The 23334-nt window shown below is 42.1% G+C and overlaps 1 protein-coding gene across 1 annotated transcript in view; it reads right to left on the bottom strand.

Moving 5' to 3' along the window:
* Positions 1-23334, bottom strand: part of LOC135206114 (ribonuclease Z, mitochondrial-like) — a 44936-nt gene that overhangs the window by 13619 nt on the left and 7983 nt on the right. Inside the window, 4 exon segments of the mRNA XM_064237354.1 lie at positions 4743-4897; positions 5837-6038; positions 6799-6985; positions 7819-7964. Of these exon segments, the coding sequence (XP_064093424.1) occupies positions 4743-4897; positions 5837-6038; positions 6799-6985; positions 7819-7964 (690 nt within the window).

Raw genomic sequence — 23334 nt, forward strand, 5'->3', positions numbered from 1 at the left:
CTTGTTTGATTTCGCTGTGGTCCGAAGAGCTTGCCGGAAGTTTGTGTTAAGACCAGCTACGATCAGACATGAGCCTAATAAGCTCATTAAATCATCAATATGGGGACCTTACCTCTTTCCAGAGGATTTAGTAACTCAAGTTACCCAAGAGGCAGTAAGAGCCAACCAGACACTTGCCACCAGGTGGGCTCTTAAGTTTAAACGTCTGGCAGATCCTTCCCCGGCAGGCACTCAGAAGACCAAAAGACCTAAGAAATTCCAGCAGAGGAGGTTCCAAAAACCTCCAGCTGTGAACCAACCTTCCACTTCCATGCCTCCGCCCCAACAATCATATGTGTGGGTACAGGCCCCAGCTCCTCAGTCGAATCAGCCCTCACAGCCATCACCGGTCTACAACCAAGCCTATGAATCACATACCTCCTTTCAGAGGTATGCCCCTAGAGGTACTAGAGGACGTGGCTCCTCCAGACGGGTCGGTGGAGGAGGTGGAAGGCTTGCAAGAGCCAGAACCTACAGAGGAGGCAGAGGTTCAAGACCATCCGGCAATCAATGAGATAGCCAAGGTAGGTGGGAGACTAGCACTATTCAAGCACAGGTGGACATTCAACACCTGGGCACACAGTGTCATATCAAAAGGTTTGGGGTGGAGGTGGAGAAACGGCCCACCTCCTCCACACAAGTTTTTTCAAGCTCGGACACCAGACTTAGTAGCTTTCACTCAGGAACTACTTCAGAAAAGAGCAATAAAAAGAGTCAGGACATCAAATTTCAAGGCAGACTATTCTCATTCCCAAGAAGGGCACGGACAAGAGGAGGGTGATCCTAGATCTTTCACGGCTCAATTCCAGTATAGTATGCAACAAATTTCGCATGCTAACTGTGACCCAAGTAAGAACCTTACTTCCCCGTGGAGCCGTCACCACCTCTATAGATCTTACCGATGCATGTTATCATGTGCCCATAGCAAGGAACTTGTCTCAGTTCCTAGGATTCAGGTCAGGAAAGGAGGCTTACTCTTTCCGAGTCATGCCATTCGGCCTCAATATTGCTCCCAGGATTTTCACCAAGTTAGCGGACGTAGTGGTCCAAGAACTCCGGAGCCAGGGAATTCTATTGGCGGCATATCTGGACGATTGGATAATTTGGGCCCCCAACAAACAGCAGTGTCTGAAATCAACCCACAAAGTCATGGAATATCTGGAATATTTGGGATTTCAAATAAATCTTCAAAAGTCAAGACTGACCCCCAGCTCCAAGTTCCAATGGTTGGGACTTCAGTGGGACCTTCAAACACACAAATTTTCAGTTCCTTGGGAAAAGTGCAAGCAGATTGCGAAAGCCACAAGGCAGTTTGTAAGAAACAAACTAGCATCAAGACGGGCTCAGGAAAGAATTCTGGGCTCCTTACAGTTTGTAGCAGTGACTCAACCGTTACTGAAAGCCAGACTAAAAGACTTCAACAGAATTTGGAGAAGTCGAGCCAATATAGACTTAAGAGACAAACTTTCAAAAATTCCTCAGCTCTTACGCAAGAGTCTAAAACCTTGGTCTACAGCCAAGAGTTTAGCAAAATCAGTACCACTTCAGTTTCCACAACCGGATCTAGTGATTCATACAGATGCATCCCAAAGTGGATGGGGAGGACATTCCCCTACTCAAAAGTTTCAGGGAAAATGGTCCAAGACCTTCCAAAGATTTCACATAAACGTGTTAGAAGCCATGGCAGTTTTCCTAACTCTCAAACGAATGAACCCAAAGAAAGGGATTCATATCAGATTAGTCCTCGACAGTGCAGTAATTGTTCACTGTATCAACAGGAAGGGCTCCAAATCCAAGTTCGTAAATCATGTGATGATTGCGATCTTCTCTCGAGCGCAGAAATTTTGATGGCACCTATCAGCCACACATCTAGCAGGAGCCAGGAATGTAGTAGCAGATGCTCTGTCAAGGACATCCCCATTGGAGTCAGAGTGGACTCTAGACACAAAGTCGTTTCAGTGGGTATCCAAGCAAGTCCCGGGTCTTCAAATAGACCTTTTTGCCACGGAATCGAATCATCAACTTCACTGCTATGTGGCCCCCAACCTGGACCCTCTAGCATTTGCCACAGACGCATTGTCTCTGGATTGGAATCTTTGGAAGAAGATTTATTTATTCCCACCAGTCAACCTCCTGATGGAAGTTCTTCACAAGCTCAGGACGTATCGAGGGAAAATAGCATTGGTAGCCCCCTGGTGGCCGAAGAGCAACTGGTTCCCCCTAATATTGGAATTGAAGCCCCGTCCCAGACGGATCCCCAATCCAAAACTTTCACAAATAGTACAAACCAAGAGAGTATACGCTTCCTCAAACATTCTCCAAACCCTAACTTTATGGAGTTATGAAGTTTGCGTCTCTGCATGATTCAGGTATTGATCCGGAAAACATTACTTTCCTGGAATCTGACAAGAGAGATTCTACTCTTAAACAGTATGACTCTGCTCTTAAGAAATTGGTTAAATTTGTGAAAGAAAAAGAAGTGGAAGAAATGACAACTAATCTAGCAATTTCATTCTTTAAAGATTTGTTTGATCAAGGCCTAGCTCCCGGAACTATTACCACTATGAAATCTGCCCTTAAAAAGATTTTCTTGGTACGATTTGGGATAGATCTAACAAGCTCCTATTTCTCCTCTATCCATAGAGCTTGCGCTAGATTGAGACCAATACATAGGCCTCAATCTGTTTCCTGGTCTCTAAACGAAGTGTTGAGGCTAGCTTCCAGTATTGATAATGACTCCTGTCAGTATTCAATTCTACTTAGGAAGACGTTGTTTTTGTTAAGTTTAGCCTCAGGAGCAAGGATTTCTGAGTTGTCAGCCTTGTCTAGAGATCCAGGTCATATAGATTTCCAACCTAATGGTAATGTTCTTCTTTCACCAAACAAGACCTTTTTAGCCATGAATGAAAGTCCACAAGATAGATGGACTCCTTGGTCAATAGTTCCTCTTCCCCAAGACTCTTCTCTCTGTCCAGTTCAAGCTCTCAAGACCTATTTAGATAGAATGTCATTTAAGTCCTCAGGTCCCTTATTCATGAGAGAAAAAGGAGGAACGATCACTATGAGAGGTATCAAACAACAAATTCTCTATTTTATTAAACAAGCCGATCCTGACTCTTTTCCCCTTGTTCATGATGTCCGGGCAATTGCTACCTCTATTAACTATTTTCAACATATGAATTTTGAGGCTCTTAAAAAGTACACTGGTTGGAAATCTTCGGCAGTTTTCAAACGCCACTACCTTAAATCTCTTAATGCACTTAAATTCCCTGCCGTGGCTGCAGGAAGTATAGTAGTTCCTGAAAACTTTTAATTTCCTTTTTCTTTTATACCTCCTCTTTTCTTTCCCACTTGCCTGCCTCACCTAGTTGTTCAACCCTGCCTTCCTCTCCCTCGGGCCTTCTGTAAGCATGAGCGGGGCAGATTGTATTAGCTTGATTAAAAGAGATCATTTTGTACCATGTATTAAAGTATTGTTAAGGTCTATGTTTAACGTTAAGTTTTACATGTAAGCTCATGTACGTATTTATGTATACATTCCATTTTTGAGTTTTCTCAGTCTACTTAAGTTTTGAGAAATCCCTTTTGATAACAATACAAGTTGTACTTTGAGGGGAAGTTTATATATATATATTAAAATTACTTTTTCTAGCTAATTTGTTTAGTTTTCCTTCCTTGTTACAGTATTTCTTTATTTCAGCTTGCCCATTTCTCTGGTAAAATTTCACCCAGCGACACGGCTTGATCCCAAAAAAGGGATTTTGACGGAGGAAAAATCTATTTTTGGGTGAGGAGCCGTGTCGCTCAGTGAACCCACCCTTTTTTAATTCATTGATCTCCCACCAAGTGTGGTACAAGCTGTGGGTTGCTAACAATAGATGTTGTAGATGGCGCTGGGGAGGAGGGGGTTGGATACGTGGAGGCGGCCTGTGTAACGGCACCTCAGGTTTCAGAGATTGTTGACGAGGATCTTTCTGTGGGGTAAAGGAGATGTGGCAGTTTTTTACTCGCTCCTGGTTTATACACGACATTTTTTAGTTATAAAAAGTGCTCGCCTGAGGGTAGTAACCTCAGTCAGTCCCTTTGGTTTATTCTCTGGTATATTTAGCATTAGTTTTATATATCAGAAATGGCTAACGAGACATTTCACCGAGCGACACGGCTCCTCACCCAAAAATAGATTTTTCCTCCGTCAAAATCCCTTTATTTTACAGGGTTACGGACTCTTCTAGTTACTTTAATTATCAAATATTTATATGCAGTGGTTAGACAACAGGAAAGGTATACAGCATTCCACAATGATACTGAAATCAAAGTCATCACCTTTAATCATGATTTTTCAGTAAAATACAGAAATTCTAATTTTTTAAAACAATACTGATAATACATAATTTTATGACTGATAGAGAATTTTTTTAATCAAACCAATTACTACATATCAGCATTGACCATGAAATAAAAATCAGATATATAAGTTAAGTCAAGTGATTATTCAGTGGCAGGTTTCTCAGCAAATTTGGTAAGTGTTTCCCTCTTTGGAAAGATCATTCTCACTTACAATCACTGTTCATGCCTTGTGGTAGTTCTGATAACTGGAAAGGTTCTTTTTTTCTCACAGCTATATATTAAAGTATGTGCGTTTGAATAGTGTTAGAACACATTTGATACTACAGACATAAAATATAGTGAATGAAACAACTTACCTTTGGAGGGGGTCTACATATATAAGCAACTGCGAGGTTTTTACATTTTTTGCTTTCTTCAAGCTTCTCCCTTCTTTCTTCTGAGCTCAAATTATCCCTTCCCAGACTTGGATTCTTCTTCAACCAAGGCTGCTCATGTGCAAACAAATCTTCAACTAAACAAAAGAAGTACATTAGTTAAAAATATACAAATACAATTATTTTTCATTTATGGATAAAAACCTACTTGTACATCAAGTCTTGGCAGACAAAATGAATGCTGAATGACAACTTCAAATGAACTAAGTAATGTTTGGATGATAGGCAAGACCTCTCTCATGGGAAGTCCCTTTCTCATCTCTTAAACAATCTGTTCTCCAAGGCTTATAAACCTAGATGCATACCATTTGTGAAGGATAGAAAATGGGGTATCAAAGTAAAAGTAAGAGGTTTATATCTGGCACACATTTATTTTCTTGTCATTAACTTTTTATTACCTCTCTTTAAAACCTTCTCACCTAGCTACTTTTGCTGGGGAACATATTCTACTGGTAAAGCTGGAAGTCTACAAATAACTCACCGATCTCTTCAGATTACTTTATAATCCACCTGACATTCCATTTGGTTTGCATGTTCGCCTATGTCCTTTCTTCATGATTAGCTGGGCCCTTCTACTGGAATTAGTTCATGAACCTGGTTTTTGACTGAGATGGCTAGGGCCAGGTACTTTTTATCCCTTCTATGACTACAATACAGCATTATAAAAAGGTGCCATGTTACTGCCATGAGTAATTCATCATGATTGCAGTAATATACTGGTCAATTTACAAAAATTTACAAAGAAAATGGATACTGTAGCCTTATAATTTCACTGGTGATAGCGCAAATAGTCTGAAAACTACAAAGAAGCAACAAAGAAGAGATGAGACAATTAAAAGCTGTAAGCAAAGGCATGAAACAAGAGCAGGAAATCTGGGTCAAAGTGACTCTCCCTATATGGTAGTTACCTATCACTACCAATTAACTGGTTCACTACAGTTATAAATGATCTTAGAAGAACTTGTAGACCACCAATTTATGACTTCACAAGCATACATAAATATGTGTGTACTTACCTTCCTCCTCATTTTCATCCATGGGATCTTTCTCACTGCTATCACCAGTTGACGATTCATCTTTGGCCCAAAGAGGAACAGCCTCAATACTCAATGGATCATTGCCATCACCAATGATGCCATTATTTTCAGCGTAATGCCTGTAATTGATGTTCAAGTCCCGAAACCGGATGAAGTGTCTAGTACCAAAATAGAGAGACTCCTACCAGAAAAAAAACAACAGTAATTAGTTTTCTATCCTAGAAAAAATTATTTGGGATTAAAGTTATAAATTGACTTGCAAAACTTTCAGAAACACTATTTACAAATAAAAAAAGTGCTAGAAGACAAGATGGAAATATGTCTTATCACAGTCTACGTCTGCTGCCTTCCAGCCTGCAGTGTCTAAAACTTCAAATTTCTTTTACTTTCGTATTAATCTCTAGTATTTTCAGGGTTCTATGCTTTTTCCCCACTAATATAGCTTTCTTTTCTTTCATCAATTTTTGCATCTAAATTATGCAAGGTATTTTTAATTTTTCTCTCATAACCCGTACAATCATACCATTACTGTAATAGCTAAATTGTTTAGTCTCCTATGTAGTTTCTGATGAGATATTTTTCATAAAAACATATAATACAAGATATCACTCTGTGTAATTCACTAAAATAGCCATTCCTGGTGCTATACTTTTTATCATCAACTCCTTCAAATAATGACCATTTTACAACTCCTTTATAATCATCTGAGTGAATAACTGAACAATACAACTGCCTACAAATCCACACAGCTATTTGAAAAGGAATATGGAATCATTGATTCTCAATTACAGCAGACCCATTAGAAGTTATTTCTTGGAATTCAAGTATGTAAGTTATGTGGAAGTCTAATTTCATTTGTGGCCAATTAGTAATAAGGCAGTATGATTTTTTTTTAGAAAAAATGGCTAACCATCAAATATCTACATTTTTGTTGTACTCACAATCCCAGCTGGTCCATGGAGATTAATCTCTGGAACACCAGTATCCTGAAGAGTAAGAAGAATTCCGGGAAGGCCTCCAACATTACTCCATGATTTATGAGTAATCAAAATATGTTCCATCATTCCCAACTTCACCTTGTGTTCATACGCAAGCCTTTGTGACCCCTCTCCACAATTGAAGAGAAACCTAAAAACATTTACATACCAGTAAGTCATTCGAACCAAGCATCGTGAGAGAAAAGTTTACAAAAAATTAAGTACTGTACCAATCACTACAGAGTTAATATAACTCAGTGAGGAAACAGTCAAAATAAATCTATGTGCTTTATATATATAATTCAGTACTGTATTTAGTACTGTATTTAAATTACAACAGCAATAAGCTACATTCTAACAGTAAAATCCTAAAAATCCTAAACTCCAACACAGATATATAAATATTCATACTCAATCTGTTCAAGTAATTATTCAGTATAGACACATAACCTCAAATATAAGCATCAAATTCCTTAAATTATTCTGATAGTTCCTGCAATATCAACATTTTCAACATGAGCTTAATCAGGTGCATATCACAAAATATACTGTTAATGTTATCAAGGATTCTCAGTGACCAAAAGGTAAAGCTTAAACTAACACTACAGAAGATGAATGGGTCCACATTGTAGTGGAAAGAGAGCCTTGAAGAAGGAAGAACATTTCTCCTACCTTGGCAACACTGGAGTAGTACTTAGATGGCAAGAAACATGAGTTGTCTAAATAACAGGTAGGGAGACTGCTAGAATACTGACAAAATACAAGTACTGCATAACATTAGTTTAAAAACCAGAACTTCATGACTTGTGAATGAGGTTTGTTTTTCTCTATGAAGCAATTTTATTGCTGAAAAAATAAGCATGTTTAAATTGCAGGATCCAAAATTTGGCTTCAATGTCAATACTAAAAATTGTCAATTCTAAGTCTTGTGCATGTATTAGTTGGTGATTTAAGGCTATCAAAATAATAATATGAATCTTTTACCTTGCTTGTTCAGTGAAGACATAGAGAGACCTTGGTGCTCCTGGTGCTCCAGATCCAAGTACTTGAAGATACACTGTAGATGGAGAGTATTTACGTAATTTCTCTTTACGGGCAAGGCGAATGCCTTGCAGTTCTTTGACGTCCACCTATAAATATGTTATTTTACTGAAACATCAATAAGTAGAATATCTCACAATACATATACGTATCATGATAATATTAGGCCATGTTTGAAATGGCTGGTTCACAAAATATCATGCTATATTTATTATCCTGTGAAGATAGACTCACGCTACTGTATAATTTTTAAGTCAGCCAATAAGTTCCAAATGCCACGTGTTCTACATTTATTTATTAATAATTTTCATTTATATTCCTTTTTTAATTTTTAGTGTTTTCCCTTTTTAATTTTTAGTGTTTAAGTGCTTTTATTTTCATTCTTTCTCTAACATTGTAAAACAGCACTATATATTCTTTATTTCATATACTTATATACTTCCATACTAAAAATCACTTTGCTTCTGTTTCTAACTATAACCAAAAAAAGGAATTTTGACGTAAGGAAAAATCTATTTCTGGGCGATTGGCTCGTGTCGCCAGCGAAATATCCTTTAATCTATTATTTCTAGGGTAAATGTACTAACACATACCAGAGATAAATAAAATAAGAAAAAGGTCAGTATGACTGACTCGCTCACCCTCTAGGAGGGTGTCGGTATGAACACTAGGCGAGTGAGACCACTTACCACGAAAGCCAAATGCCAATAGAAATCTCCCACTACAAAACCCTCCAAGAGGGGAGCCGTCCCACAGAGGGGGAGCATCTCGTACTACTAACTACACCATCCCATGCTTTGCGACTGCTGCGCCTCTAGTGGCCATCCTGAAGTTAGCAGACAATCTTGAGCGAAGGGATGGGTAGGGGGGTATTTCGCTGGCGACACGAGCCAATCGCCCAGAATAGATTTTTCCTTACGTCAAAATCCTTTTTCTGGGCTCAGCTCGTGTCGCTTGCGCGAAATCGTACCAGAGAAACAGCACAAGATTGTACAAAGTAAATAAAATATAATAAAACAAAATAGGTCTCAATAAAAGATACAAAATAAAAGAATGAATATAATTGCTAAAAAGATACAAGTACACAGTAAAACAAAATCAGAATTATGCTTAATTACCCTTAAAATCTAATTATGTTAATAATATAAGGTAATTTACATATATACAAATAGGTACAATGATTACCTATCACAATAAATCTGTGTAACAACATGTATCAAAAATAGAAATAGCAATTAGTATAATTTACATAAATATTTGATCAATGATAAAATAAAATATCTTAGGAATGTATATGACTTAATATCACACCCGTAACCATTGCATTATGATGTATCCCCTAGCATAAAAATAAGGGGATAACATCTATGAGATCAGTATGGTAATCAGATGTGAGTTGTCCCTAACCAGACAAAAGGGGTGGCACTATACAATCATAAAGCAGCTAAGACACAGTAAATGTTAATGAACAAGGCAGGAATAGACGAACTGTTGGGTGAGGCAGGTAGAAAGGAGGACTGAATCTTCTACTATAATCTAGCTAGAGTCAGGGGAAACTATGTTACCCGCTAGCTACTGCTGGGAATTTCAGAGCTTCCAAGGACTTAAGGTAGTGACGTTTGAACACTGTCGGCGATTTCCATCCGGTATACTTCTTTAAATCAGCAAAATTCATATTTGTTTTTTTTTGGAAGTAATTAATTGAGGTGGCTACTGCCCTGACATCATGTGCTTTTGGAAAGGAGTCAGGATTGGCTTGTTTTGATAAAGTACAGGATTTTTTGTTGCCTGCATGCCTTTAGTGGATAAAGTACCACCTTTTTCCCTCCTAAAGAGGGCCCCAGATGAGGAAGAGGAGGTCCCCTGGATAGAAAGGCTCGTAAGGTTTGAAACCGGACAAAGGGAAAACATCTTGTGGAGGGGTTAGTACCTTCCCAATTTTTTTTTGGTTCCCACCTCCATCAAAGGATCTTCATTCTTTGCAATAAGCTACGTTTCCGGAGAAAGTAGCACTTCCCCCTTCCCCGTGGGAAGGAATTGAATATGATCCGGGGATCTCTGGATAAAGCCGACAGTTTTTCTGGAAATTCTTGCTCCTGAAGCTAGGCTTAATAAAAACAGAGTTTTTCTTAGGAGCATCATAACGAGCATGTGTCATTATCGGTTTCGGAAGCCAGTTTTTAGAACATCGTTTAAGAACCATGAAACTGACGTAGGCCTTGACAGAGGGCCTAAGTCTAGCAACATGCTTTAGGAATAGACGAGAAATAGGTATCTGTCAGTCTATGTTAAATCCAAATTGAAATATCTTTTTCAATGCTGACTTGTTTGTCGTAATCGTGCTAGCTGCTAAACCCTTTTCAAATAAAGATCTGAAAAAGGATATAGCAGAATTAACTGTCATGATTCTGATATCTGACTCTCTCAGGAAGATTGCTAACTTTTTGACGGCAGCATCATACTGCCTCAAAGTTGAATCCCTAATCGGATTTCCAGGAAAAGAATATTCTGAGGGTCAATATTCGCATCTCTTTTTGCCGCAAACAACTTCATGAATCCATAAAGTTAGGGTTTTGAGAATCCCTGAGGAAGCGAACACAGTCTTCGTTTGTACTGACTGGGAGAGCTTGGGACTGGGGATCCGAAGGGGACGAAGACCCAGTTCCAGGATCAGGGGTACCAATTGCTCTTCGGCCAGTCTGGGGCTACTAGAGCCACTTGACCTCTGAATGTCCTGAGTTTGTCTAAGACCTTCATAAGGAGATTCACTGGAGGGAAGACGTAAATCTTCTCCCAGTTGTTCCAGTCCAGAGCCAGGGCGTCCGTGGCGTAAGCCAGAGGTCCAGGTTGGGGGCTACATAACACGGTAGTTTGTGGTTCGCTTGTGATGCGAAGAGATCCACCTGTAGCCCTGGGCTCTTTGAAGGATCCATTGGAACGAACTCTCGTCTAGAGACCATTCCGACTCTAGGGGTACTGATCGGGATAGGGTGTCTGCTATGACGTTTCTTACTCCAGCTTATGTGGGTGGAGGAAGATGCCAACTGAATTTGTCTGCCAGGGAGAAGATGGCTATCATGACGTGATTTAGATGACGTGACTTGGAGCCTCCTCTGTTTATGCAATGTACTACCACTGGCGCTGTCCAAGACTACTTTATGTGGGAGTACCTTGGTGGCGTAATCTTTTCAGAGTCAAGAAGACTGCCATTGCCTCCAGTACGTTTATATGGAACTGACGGAACTGGGGTGACCAAATTCCTTGCACCTTTTTTGACCTGGGAGTACCCTCCCCTAGCCGCTTAAGGACGCGTCTGTGTGGATGGTAATCCCTGGTGGAGGGAACTGAAGAGGGTGGACTGACACTGACAGATTCTTGACTTTTGCCCCACGGTCCAGAAGCCGGTTTCTTTAGAATCCAGAGGTACTGAGGATAGCTTGTCCCCTGGACCTGACATTTGCTCGAGAGCGCCAGATCCTGGTTAGATCTTTCAGTTTGGCTTTCATTAAGATGTTCGTTACTGAAGCAAACTGGAGAGAGCCGAGGATTCTTTCCTGAGCTCTCCCTCGATGCTAGTTTGTGACTTAGAAATTGCTTGACTGACTTCGCTATTTCTTTCCTTTTGGTGGATGGAATCGACAGAGTGTGTGAGGATAGATTCCATTGAATGCCTAGCCACTGAAAGTTTGACTCTGGGGTGAGTCTGGACTTGGATCTGTTTTTTATCTTGAATCCTAGATATTCTAGGAATTGGATCACTTTCAGTGTGGCCTTGTTGCATTCTTCGACTATGGGGCCCAGATCAACCATCGTCGAGATACGCTACTACCATAATCCCTTGAGCTCTGAGCTGTTGCACTACTACTTCCGCTAGCTCGTGAACACCCTGGGTGCCACGTTGAGCCGAACGGGACTACCTTGAAGGAGAACGTCTGTCTCCTATCTTGAATCCCAGATACGGACGGAAGTGTCTTGCAATAGGGATATGATAGTAGGCGTCTGTAAGATCGATAGAGGTGGTGACGGCCCCACGGGGAAGTAAGGTCCGCACCTGTGAGATCGTGAGCATCTTGAACTTGTCGCAGCGGATGGCTAAGTTTAAGCGGGACAAGTCTAAGATTACCCTTCTTTTGTTTGAGCCTTTCTTTGGGACGCTGAACAAGCGACCTTGAAATTTTAATCTCTTGACTTTGACTATAGCTCCTTTCTGAAGGAGGTCCTCTGCGTACTCTGTCAATTCCTTGGAAGGAAGTTGACGGAAAGGTCTGGCTGGAGGTGGGTTCGTCAACCAGCTCCAACCCAGCCCTTTTGACACTATGCTCTGAGCCCACTGGCTGAAGTTCCACCGTGGCGAAAGTGAAACAGCCTCCCTCCTACCTGAAGTTTCCTCATTGGTTCTGGTAACCCCCTCGACCCTCCTCTGAAGTGCTTTCCCCTATTGAAGGGGCCCTCCCGATCCTCTCCCACGAAAGGACCGCTTACCTCTGCCTCCCTTGTTCGAGCGGTCCATACTTCTGAGAAGCTTGACTCTCGAAGGCTGGATTGTAAGCTGGAGAGATGGCGTATGAGGTGGAGGGTTGAGGCTGAGGGGATATCACATAAATAGGCTGTGATTGACCTTTAGACGTGGAGGGCGAGCTGTCTGCACTAACGGCACTGTAGGAACTTGTTGAGGGAAGCGCGGCTGCTTCTTTTGTAAGGTTGGAAACGTCTAGGTTTCCTTTGTCCCTTACCTTTTGGTGTCAAGTCTTGCCTTCTCCTAGCCGTAAGACCCCAACGGTCCTTAAGGCTTTGGTTCAACCTCGTAGCCTCTGCTTGTACTTCCTTTACCATAGCCTCTGGAAGAGATCTGCGCCCCAGATGTTAGAAGAAAGTAACCTATTCGGTTCATGCCGAATGGTTGCCTCTAGCAATACATGCTTTCTGCAATTTGTTCTGCAGTGGCAACTCGAACATGTCTGACTGCACCGTTTGAGTCAGGGCTTTGGTCATAAGCTTAAAAAATTGGTTCTGAACCATAAGCCATGGTTGCTACCTCAGACATAGCCATCAGGTTGATTGACCTGGCTAGTCGTGTTTTCGAGTCAAACTCCGCTTGAATAAGACTATCAGGGAGCCTGGGCAGCTTTTCACCAAACTGCTCCATAGCACAGTCAGGTTTGAGTTTGCAGCTGTGAAAGTGTTAGGCAAGTCCTCCCATAATTCTCCAATTGACGGGAGCAACGGAGAAGTGGGGTCTGCTTCTTTCAGCTGAGGCATGGGTTCCCCTTTCTGAGCTGCTGAGATGTCGACCTCGCTATCTTGGTAAGGAAAGGAGCGGGGTACCTTCGTCCATCGTGAAAATGGTAAACGGGACTTTTGAATGGTTGGATCTTGTATTCGAACAGTCCATGTCGTCTAGACATCTAAGCCATTCTCGTTGGGCCTGGTCCCGAGAATAGAGGACTGTCTCCTTTGGTACCCTGTCATCTCTAACCATAGCCGAAGGCGTGAGCCTAGCGTAGCCTATGAAGGGAGGCTGTAGGCCTTCCGGGTAGAACTCGAAGTCCTCTATTCTTCGAGTTCCAAACTCCGGTATGGAGATGGAGACCATCTTGGAAGGGAGCATATGACGCTACTCTCCAAGGATTGTTCATGGAGAAAGCGGGCAGCGAGTCATACGGGGGAAGCTGAGATCCACTAGTGTTAGAGGTTGAGGGAGAGGCAAGAGGGGCTTCTCTTAGCCGGCTATAATAGTATCCTGAGAAGTTATCCTATCCGACAGGCGAGATATCATATGTTCCATACTCGTCTTAAGGGAGCCTACCAAGTTCGCCCAACCACCCTGTTGCAACAGGCCAGCATTGGTGTCCAGATCCGGAGGCTGCGTGCGGAGGTGGAGGGGAGACTCTGAATAGGCACCAAAAAGGTAAGTGGGAAACTGGTGATACTGCGGGGTGCGGGAATTTTTTCTCCTTAGGCTTACTCTTTGAGGACTTTGGAGCCGGAGCTAGACCCTTTAAAAAGACCTGTCTGGGCCGGGATTACGAGCCGGAGACTTACGCGAAGAAGAAGACGAGGACGTCTTCTTCGAGGACGATGACGTCTTAGTCAAGGTCATATGCTTAGACTTGATCTTAGGCCTAACCGAAGCCTCTGGAGGAGTATATAACTCATCACCGGTGAAAGCCTGGGAAGGATGGTGAAGTTGCAGGGTAGAAGAAACAGTCACTCCCAAGGGGGACCCCTTGGGGTACCTGCATTACTTACCTCGACCAACAGGTCGTCTATACCTACCATAGGTTCAACATTTATATCCAGGGTTGCGACATCCGTGGAGATATCCCTGGTCTTGTTTGCAGTCAAGGAGGCCGCCAGCAGTTGATGGATAAAAGGCAATAGAGGGGGTCCGCCTCTAACCCGGGTCGACGTACCCAGTCGCCTTGCCTCCGGGGAAATATTAACAAAGCTAAACGCTTCTCCAGTATGTAGGCTGACCCTTGGCGGCGTTCTTGCCAAAACCCTCCGACCCAGGCCGCAGGGTAGCCAATGCCGTATCTCTTACTGCCGAGCCTGTAAGAGAGGATATATTTTAGATTTAAGAACCACTTAAAACTAAACTTAGGATATAACTTAAACTAGATGCCTTAAGTTAAAGTAAATGATGAAAACTTAAGACTAAAAGAAGCGGAGCGGCATGCGGAGATGGAATACTTACGCCTTAAACCAAAAGCTGGCTCACCAGATCGTAACATATGGTACACTCTCATGGTACCAGAACCTGGATGTCCCCGTGCGGAGTCGCGCATGGAGCATGGGGACCGGCAAACTTCGTGGTCCACAGGGGGTGGGGCCTGAAGTGTAGCGGAAACATCCCGGAAATGCTCACAATTGGTGGCCTGTAAGTGAAGACACATGAGTATCTTAAAGGGGGTAACACTTACAGACTAAGGACAAAAAGAACTCCGTTACGTGGCGGAGCTCGGAAAAATTTGGGCATAACCCCTCCCTGCATTGCCTGAATAGGCTATAATCCCGGAGAGATCCGGTAAATACTAAGGGAGGGGTGGGGATGGTTTTAAGAACTTAAGATAAACTTAAGATAACTTAAACCTACATGCAAGTAACCGGACTAGGTCCAGTAAAGCGGAGTGTAGTAACTCAGCAATACGGTACGGTTTTTAGTAAAGACCTATTGTATGCTCCGGTCCAACTATGGTGGACTATACCCTTCCGCTGGATATCAGGACTCCGATAGGGAGGAGCTCTAGTAAGGAGGGAAGGGCGAGATGACATACAGACTCGCGCTAACCCGGAGCGACAAGGAAGTAACGGAGGGGGGGTGGGGGGGAAGGCCAGAGCCCCCCACAACGTACCACCCGGCCGACCGAGCCGAGAAGCGAGAGGTCGGAACCAGTCAGGGACTGTCGGACTCCCAGGCCCCTCCGGTGGAGGGGAAGGGGAGGCAGGCTCGTGGCATGCTGGGCGAGCAAGGACAGACCGACCCACCCCCGCCCGACTCTATGGGAGAAGCGGGAGAGGGGGAGGGGAAGGGGGTGGGACTGGCAGGCGCCTGGCTGACTCGTGATCGTGATCACGTAGTGACCACGAGCGGTAAACTAAGATACGGTAACCAGCCTAGGCCAACCAACTGATCAGAGAGAAGCTATCGGGAAGCAACCAGAACTGAAAAGCGGTAGCATATAGGCCCATAGGGCGAAAACCAACTGATCAGAGAGAAGCTATGAGGAAGCGACCGAACTGATCAACGGTAGACTAGGCTCTACGAGCCAGGACCTAGGCTAAGCCAGACGCCAACTAACCTAACAATCAGAACATAAAAATATAATATATAATAAAAATGAAAGAAAGAAGGTAAAAATAGCAGGAGAAAAATCCAGGAGTGTGCGACTAGCCCGAAGGCAAGTCTACCACTCAAAGCTAGTCAGGGGCCGATACTAAGAAACCTGGACTAGGGTCTGATAGAAAAAGCCTACATAAGGTGAAATACATTATATGTAATCAACTTGAGTAGACGTAATAACGCGGATAATCAAAATAGAGCGTAAAATAATAAGGGAATGTTCTAGGTATGGGAAGACCAAGAACGAACCCAACATGCGGCAGGACCATGCTGCCATGCTTCCAGCCCCCGAGAACGTATCTATACCTAAAAAACGGCAAATACCGTCTCGGGGTGGGACGGAAAAAACTCGCTAACCGTAAATACTGAGTACTTAACTTAGCTGCTGCAATAGCTGCACGCTCCATTAATCGAAAAATCCGAAGAAAGGGCAGAAAATAACACAGAGAGAAAAATAGCACTTGTGATTCGTGCGAGCTAACGAAAAAGGATGGCCACTAGAGGCGCAGCAGTTCGCAAGCATGGATGGTGTAGTAGTAGTACGAGCTTGCTCCCTCTGTGGGACGGCTCCCCTCTTGGAGGGTTTTGTGTAGTGGGAGATTTCTATTGCATTTGGCTCGTGGTAGTGGTCTCACTCGCCTAGTGTTCATACCGACACGCCCTCCTAGAGGGTGAGCGAGTCAGTCATACTGACCTTTTTTTTCTTTATTTTATTCTCTGGTATGTGTTAGTACATTTACCCTAGAAATAATAGATTAAAGGATATTTCGCGCAAGCGACACGAGCTGAGCCCAGAAAACAAATTGTCTTTAAAGTTCTTAAACGTGGCTCAAGTAAAATTCCGGTTCAAATTCTTTCTCATGGTTACTGTAGCCTTCTATTTTTCTGAGACATAAGTGGATGTACCATATTGACCAGCCATATCATGTGGAAATGAATGGCTAATACATCAAAATCACACAAAAACATTCTAAAGTTGACTAATGTTGACATTTGGACTACACACTAGGTTTACAAGAACATGCATTTAAGAAAGCTAGGGTTAACTTTGTAATCAGACCTTGAGTCAATTATGTAGTAGTACTGTAGTCTTAAGCCCATGGCCTAGCTTTAGGTTAGTTTGTGACAAGTATCTTGTAGATTTCAAGCTTCTAGGCTATAACCTACCATGGCTTAAGCCTTCTGTGTATCGACAGAAACAAGAAAATCTTATATAGGTAAGTTTAGTCAAAGTTTTAACAGGAAAAAAAAAAATGTCTAACATCAAAAGATATTTCAAGAGAAAATTCTAAAATATAAAATTATCCTAATGTTTACAGTTTCATCCCATTTGTTACCTTAAATATTTACTTAGGACTAAATCCCATTTTACAACCAAGCCATCACCCTTGTGCTGCTGGATGTAATACCTTAAACTTACGTCACAAATTGACTACGAAATACTAATGATGTTGAATTGGAAATATCATAAACTTGCTTCTTTCCATCTCCAATTTGACAAACCTCAAGCCAATAAACTTAAGATACATTCTAACACTCACGAGAGGTTAAAGACGGCATAAATTTGGCTTGGTTAAGCTGTGGGATTCATGTAGGACCCTGCACACCAGGTTAGGTTGGGCTGGGGTGACGGTGCAACCCAGCGGACTAGGTTAGGGTAAACAACTGCAGTCGATCCATCGTCATCACGTGGCTCGGCCTTATTCACTCAATATTTAATTGGTGAAACAAGAATACAATTACAACTTTAAGCATACCACTCAAAAGATTGGAGTTTCTTCAACATAATGTGATATATGAAAGCACCATACAAACTAAAATAAGCATGTGAGCTCTTCGTAAACTATGTTTTCAAGGCAGTTTTGAAATCCAACATGTGGCAGCCGCGTGACTTGCCGTTCGTAACCACATACAATCCACCATCTTTCCCAGCCTTCCCAGCACTCATTTGAACAATGTTAGCGTATATGTGTAAGATTTATGGATCTTACTCAAAATTGCAGTTGTAATCAGCACAATAAAACAACATTTTGTTGCCTATATTAGTGAAAGTTTGAAACATTTTATTCCCGGGGTCAAGGTTTGATCTGAAATTCATTTTTACCTTGTAATCGGTGGTTTTATCCTTACTGCCATCACAACTGAAATTCCACAGTGCTTATTTGATTGTAATTATAAACATTTTGGTCTTAATTCACTCCAAATTGCACTTGAACCATGTTGCGGTTCATGGATCCTAAGCGCTCACTCCACAAACAGTTACGGGCAGCAGACGAACACACTGTTTATGAGGTGCAAAGCCTTATTCCCTTAATTGTTTACTTTACTCATTATTTAGTTTAAATTTACCCTGTTACTTCAAAATGTTTATTTAATTCATGTCTACTATCCCTTTTTTGCAACCAAATTAACCCCGAAAAATTACAGATATTTCTGAAGTACTTACGAGCAGATGACGCAACGGCAAAATGACTCATCGTTGCCAATCCAGTGAAGCTTCACACATACGCCAATGCATTTACAAACTTTTTCCATGAATTCTAGTTGTCATAGTAATGATAAAATTGCTTTAATATGTATGTATACTACAAATAGATACGCTAATTTCACTTATTTCCTCGGTTTTGTGTAAGTCTTATACCCAGTTTGGAGGGTAAACACATACCAATTGACAACACTGATAAACAATTGAAGAGCGCAAAGAACATGCCGATAGTTGCCCTTGGATAAAGTGGTGTTTGGAATTTTTTCTCTGGTGTTTACAAGATATTGTTGTGATGAAAGTGCCCAGCGTTTATGGGTACAAGTGGTGTGCAAATTTAGCACAAGAAATGGGAAGTTTGTTGACACAAGTGACTCCGCAAACATCGAGATGGCGTCAATCTCCGAAACATTTTTAGTTGTAAGTACAAATTTCGAAAGCATCATGGGGGTAGTGTGCACTGCATTTGGTCACACTCTTCATTAGCCTCTGTTTAATCTTAAAATATGGCCTTAATTTCTAACTTTGGAGAAAATACTTACTTCAAAAGGAGAGTAGGTCTCGTCCGCTGTTTCCTCTCCACCACCAACAACTCATGATCTGCGGTGTCAGGACGTGTTAAAGTACTTTTTCGGAGGGTGGCCACAAATGCGGTAGTCAGTGGCTTGGCCAGTCCAGTCGGTTGTTTACCCTATTTAATTAGGAAGTAGGATGCAATACATCATTGTATTTAACACTACAGGCTTATTTTACGGTCAGAAAGATCTGACTAGTATGACACTGGGGTATATTAGGGGGAAACACCAGCGACTACCAACCCTTATCACGGTGGACAGGCCTTATTCACTCGATATTTAAATGGTGAAACAAGAATACAATTACAACTCCAAGCATACCATTCAAAAGATTGAAGTTTCGTCAACATAATGTGATATATGAAAGCCCCATACGAACTAAAATAAGCATGTGACGCTCTTCGTAAAATATGTTTTCAATGCAGTTTTGAAATCCAATATGGCGGCTACCGTGTGGATGTACAGGTTCTGATCAGTGACGACAACCATCTTTCCCAGCCTTCCCAGCACTCATTTGAACAATGTTAGCGTACATATGTAACGTTTATTGATCTTACTCAAGATTACAGTTGTAATCAGCACAATAAAACAACATTTTGTTGCCTATATTACTGAAAGCATGAAACTTTTTATTCCCGGGGTCATGGTTTGAACTGAATTCATTCTTACCTTGTAATCGGTGGTTTTTATCCTTACTGCCATCACAACTGAAACTCCACAGTGCTTATTTTGATTGTTATTATACACATTTTGGTCTCAATTCACTCCACACTGCACTTTAAACAAGTTGCTGTTCCTGGTTCTTGAGAGCGCGCGCCACAAACACAGTTACGAGCAGCAGATGACGAAACTGCAAAGTTTTATTCCCTAAATTTTTACTTTACTCGTTATTTAGTTCAACTTTAATTTGTTATTTAAAAATTCTAATTTAAATCATGTACATTATCCCTTTTTTGCAACCAAATTACCCCGAAAAATTACAGATATTTCTAAAGTAGATACATCCAATGTTTCTAACGTTTTCGTACATCTGGCTCCCAAAAACCATAGAGGAACGACTAAGGATAAGTGGATTATATATTTTTTTTCTGCTTTTTTGTTTTTGCTAGCACTTTTCATTGATTTCAGTCTATATTAGTACCATTTTGAATTTCTTTAATAACCGTATGCCAGAAATAAATGTAACCTTAATGTTTGCATACTAAGAATGGCAAAATCAACGTTGCCACATTAGTGGAGGCTTCACACATACGCCGATTCATTATTATGAAACTGTTTTCAATGAATTCTAGTTGTCATAGTAATGCAATAATGGATAAAATTTTATATATTTATGTATATATACTTCCAATACAAATGCCTAATTTCACCAATTTCAAAGTTTTGTGTGTAGTCCCTTATACCCATTTTTTGGAGGGTCCCAAACACAATACGAATGGCAACAGAGAGAGAGAGAGAGAGAGAGAAGGAAGGCGAGGAACGAAGAAGGAAGGGGGTGGCGGTGGGGGGGGGGGGGGGGGGGGGGGGGGGGGGGGGGGAGAGAGAGGTGGAGCTTTTTACGCGTGTTCGTATCCATTTTTCTGCATAAGGGAGTTTTTGTCTTTTGGTACAAAGGACCAGTGTTGTTATTCTTTATGATTAGTGATTCACGATACCCTTTAAATAAATTACGGCACTGGGTGTAATGCACTATAGCAAAATCTCGTTCTGATACAAGTGTTCGTTACAGAATAGGGTATTGCCAAAAACGTGCTTGCACTGTCGCTGACACCCATAGTAGGTATGCTGCTTAGTTGTCAAATCAGTTTTTTTTTGTAATCAAGTATTTTTTACAAAAAAGCTATTGAATAAATTTGTATTTTTTCTCAATCAAAACATATGCCCCTCAATGCTAACTTTCCTCTTTTAACGACTTTCTGGTCATTGCAAAATTCGGCCCCATAATTTCTTATGGTGCTAAAAAAACGAGACCCAGGGACCGCGAAAACGATTGTGTCACACTACGGCGATAATCCAGCGTAAAAAACATCTTCATATATCCAAAAGTAAATAATAAAGATATATATGCGCATAACGATTAACGTATAAAATTACATGATAGCTGATAATCTTGCATCAATAACTGGTAAGCTGTTCTGCAAGCAAGTTGAGTAAAGCAATTATTTACAGGTACGGTAAACTAAAGCCAAGATGTTGTGGACATCATTAACAGGAGGGCTTAAACGAACATTCTAATCCAAAAATAATTACTTAAATTTTTGAGTCAGAATCGAGTTACTTTTTTCATAACGAATATTTTCAAATTAATTTCATCATAAATATGTAAAATAATTTGATGTTTTTTTACTATTTTATTTAAAAAAATTATCCAAGTGCACGCTTCGTCGTCCGTCTTCTACCAAAACAGTTTGTTTTTTGTTTTTATGCATGACACTTACCTGGCAGGTATATATATAAGCTTATCCTCTTGACGCACTGGCAGATTTCAAACGTCGCGGCAACCCGCTAGTAAACACTGGTAGTTCAGGTGATGGCCACCCCGCCTCTCCCCCCGTGGCGCTGGTACTTGGAACTATTCCCGTTTTCCCTCATATTTTTCTCTGCCAGCCGAACGGCAACATCGTTGTTGGTTTCTCTGTTAGAATTTTTCCTGCTCGTTGACTGACTTTTTTGGATATTGGTATCGTATTCACGAAGTTAGAGTGGCAATCGCATTTTGTTGGGATCCTGGTTTTTAGTATGTCCTGATTCAGGAAGTATGTTTAGAGGTTTGTGTGAAAGAAGGGTGTAGGTGAGACTGCCGAAATCATCGGTAGATCCATACTATTTGTAAAAGTGTCGGGAGTTTGTATGTAACGTGGGACAAATAGGTGCATGAATGTCAGTGTCTGAATGAGAAAGAGTGGAAGGCTCTTATGAAGTATGTGAGATTAGAAAAAAAAAGATCGGGTTAGAAGATCGGTATCTAGGGAGTGATAGATCGGGATCTTCGAGTAAAGCTTTGAATGAAAATCTTTTGCATGTGTCTTCTCCGCTCATTCACATGTAAGAAAGTAGCACTTCCCCACAGGTTTTCTCCCTGCTCCAGTTGCTGTATCCTGAGGATACTACTGATCCACAAATCGTGAAAGTGTTTCGCTGCCCTTTGCGTCCATGGGAGATCAAATTAAGCGTTAAACAGACAAAGTGGAAGTGTTTGGTGACAGTGTTGTGGAGGGGGCGCCTGATCGTCTCTCTCGTGCTCCTAGACCTAGACCTCTGTCAAGCTCCCAGACCCAAGGGGAGAAGGCATGTCGACAGTCCCCGAAGGGAGGCGAGAGGGGTTTGACTCGCGATCAGTCGTCCCTTCAGGCAGTCCCTGTTGTTTGCGTCCCAGCTGCTGCAGTACGCTATAGAAAAGGCGATACTGGGAAAGTGCCGTTATCTTCGGATAGTTCGCCTCGGAAGGAGTAGGCGTTTCCGCGGTAGTATCTCGTCCCCCCCCCCCCCCTCTCAGAGGTCATTTTTTTTCCCCTCCTCATCACAAGGATGAAAAAGGGATGTGGACCAAGAAGGATGGAGTAAGCCCTGAGATTTTTTCATCGGAGGATGAAGAAATTATCCCTGTCAAAAGGAAGAGGATCTCTCGTAAAAAGCCCCCGTGCGTTCCTCGATCTCCTCAGCAGCAGGAGTCTCGTAAGGAAGCGGGAGACGAAGGAGGTTCTGCGGGACATGCAGGCGAGATTGGCAGTGATTGTTCAATCATGGGAGAAGCCCGAACAACCTGCGGTTAGACGTAAGGACTCGTCCTCTCCCGGTTAAGAGGTCCTCCAAGAGGACGCAGACGTGCAACGCGAGCCAGGACGCAGTGCGTCCCGTAGGAGGACGAAGCAGGGCAGGACCGAGGACGCAAGAGGGAAGGAAAAAATGATGGACCGCATGGTGGACGCATACGTTCAGGAGGACGCAGGACGCAGGCGGCAGCAAGGCAAAACTTTCTCTCGACAAGGAAGAGAGGCGTTTTATAAGGAGTCTGTGCCGCATTCGCTTGCTAAGCAATGCTCTGCATAAGGAGTTTTTTCTCTTGGAGGTCATCAGGATCTTGGTTTTCAAGATATTTCTTCGCATGAGGAAAGAATTTGTGGAGAGTGCGGAAGAGGACAAGAAGACGGAAGCTCTTCTTCGGACTACAAAGAGACTAACAGAGTGCCTTCTTGCTTTGTTTGAAGGAGATTTTCAACCTTCAGGGTCCTCCATCGCCCTTGTCGCAATTTTTTCGAAGACGAAGACAGCCAGAAATCGTCTTTTTGGGGAAGATGACTTTGTTTCCTATTTTCGGCCAAGAAAGCCCTTCACGCGTAGATGAGTGGTTGAAGGAGAAGAGAGAGTCGGGGAAGACTTCGTTTGCTTTCCTCCGGCCAGTTGGCTTTTCGAAGTCTGGTGTTTTGGTATGCTAGGGGGAAAGTCTTGCCTGGGAGTTTTTCCTGCTCCTCCCAGGGAGAGTTTTCCAACATAGTGGACAGTTCCGTAGACCTGCTTTTCATTCAGCCAAGTGTGGTGGACTTCTTCAGAGTTCGACC

This window comes from Macrobrachium nipponense, chromosome 29 (assembly GCF_015104395.2).
Source record: "Macrobrachium nipponense isolate FS-2020 chromosome 29, ASM1510439v2, whole genome shotgun sequence".
NCBI classification, from domain to species: domain Eukaryota; kingdom Metazoa; phylum Arthropoda; class Malacostraca; order Decapoda; family Palaemonidae; genus Macrobrachium; species Macrobrachium nipponense.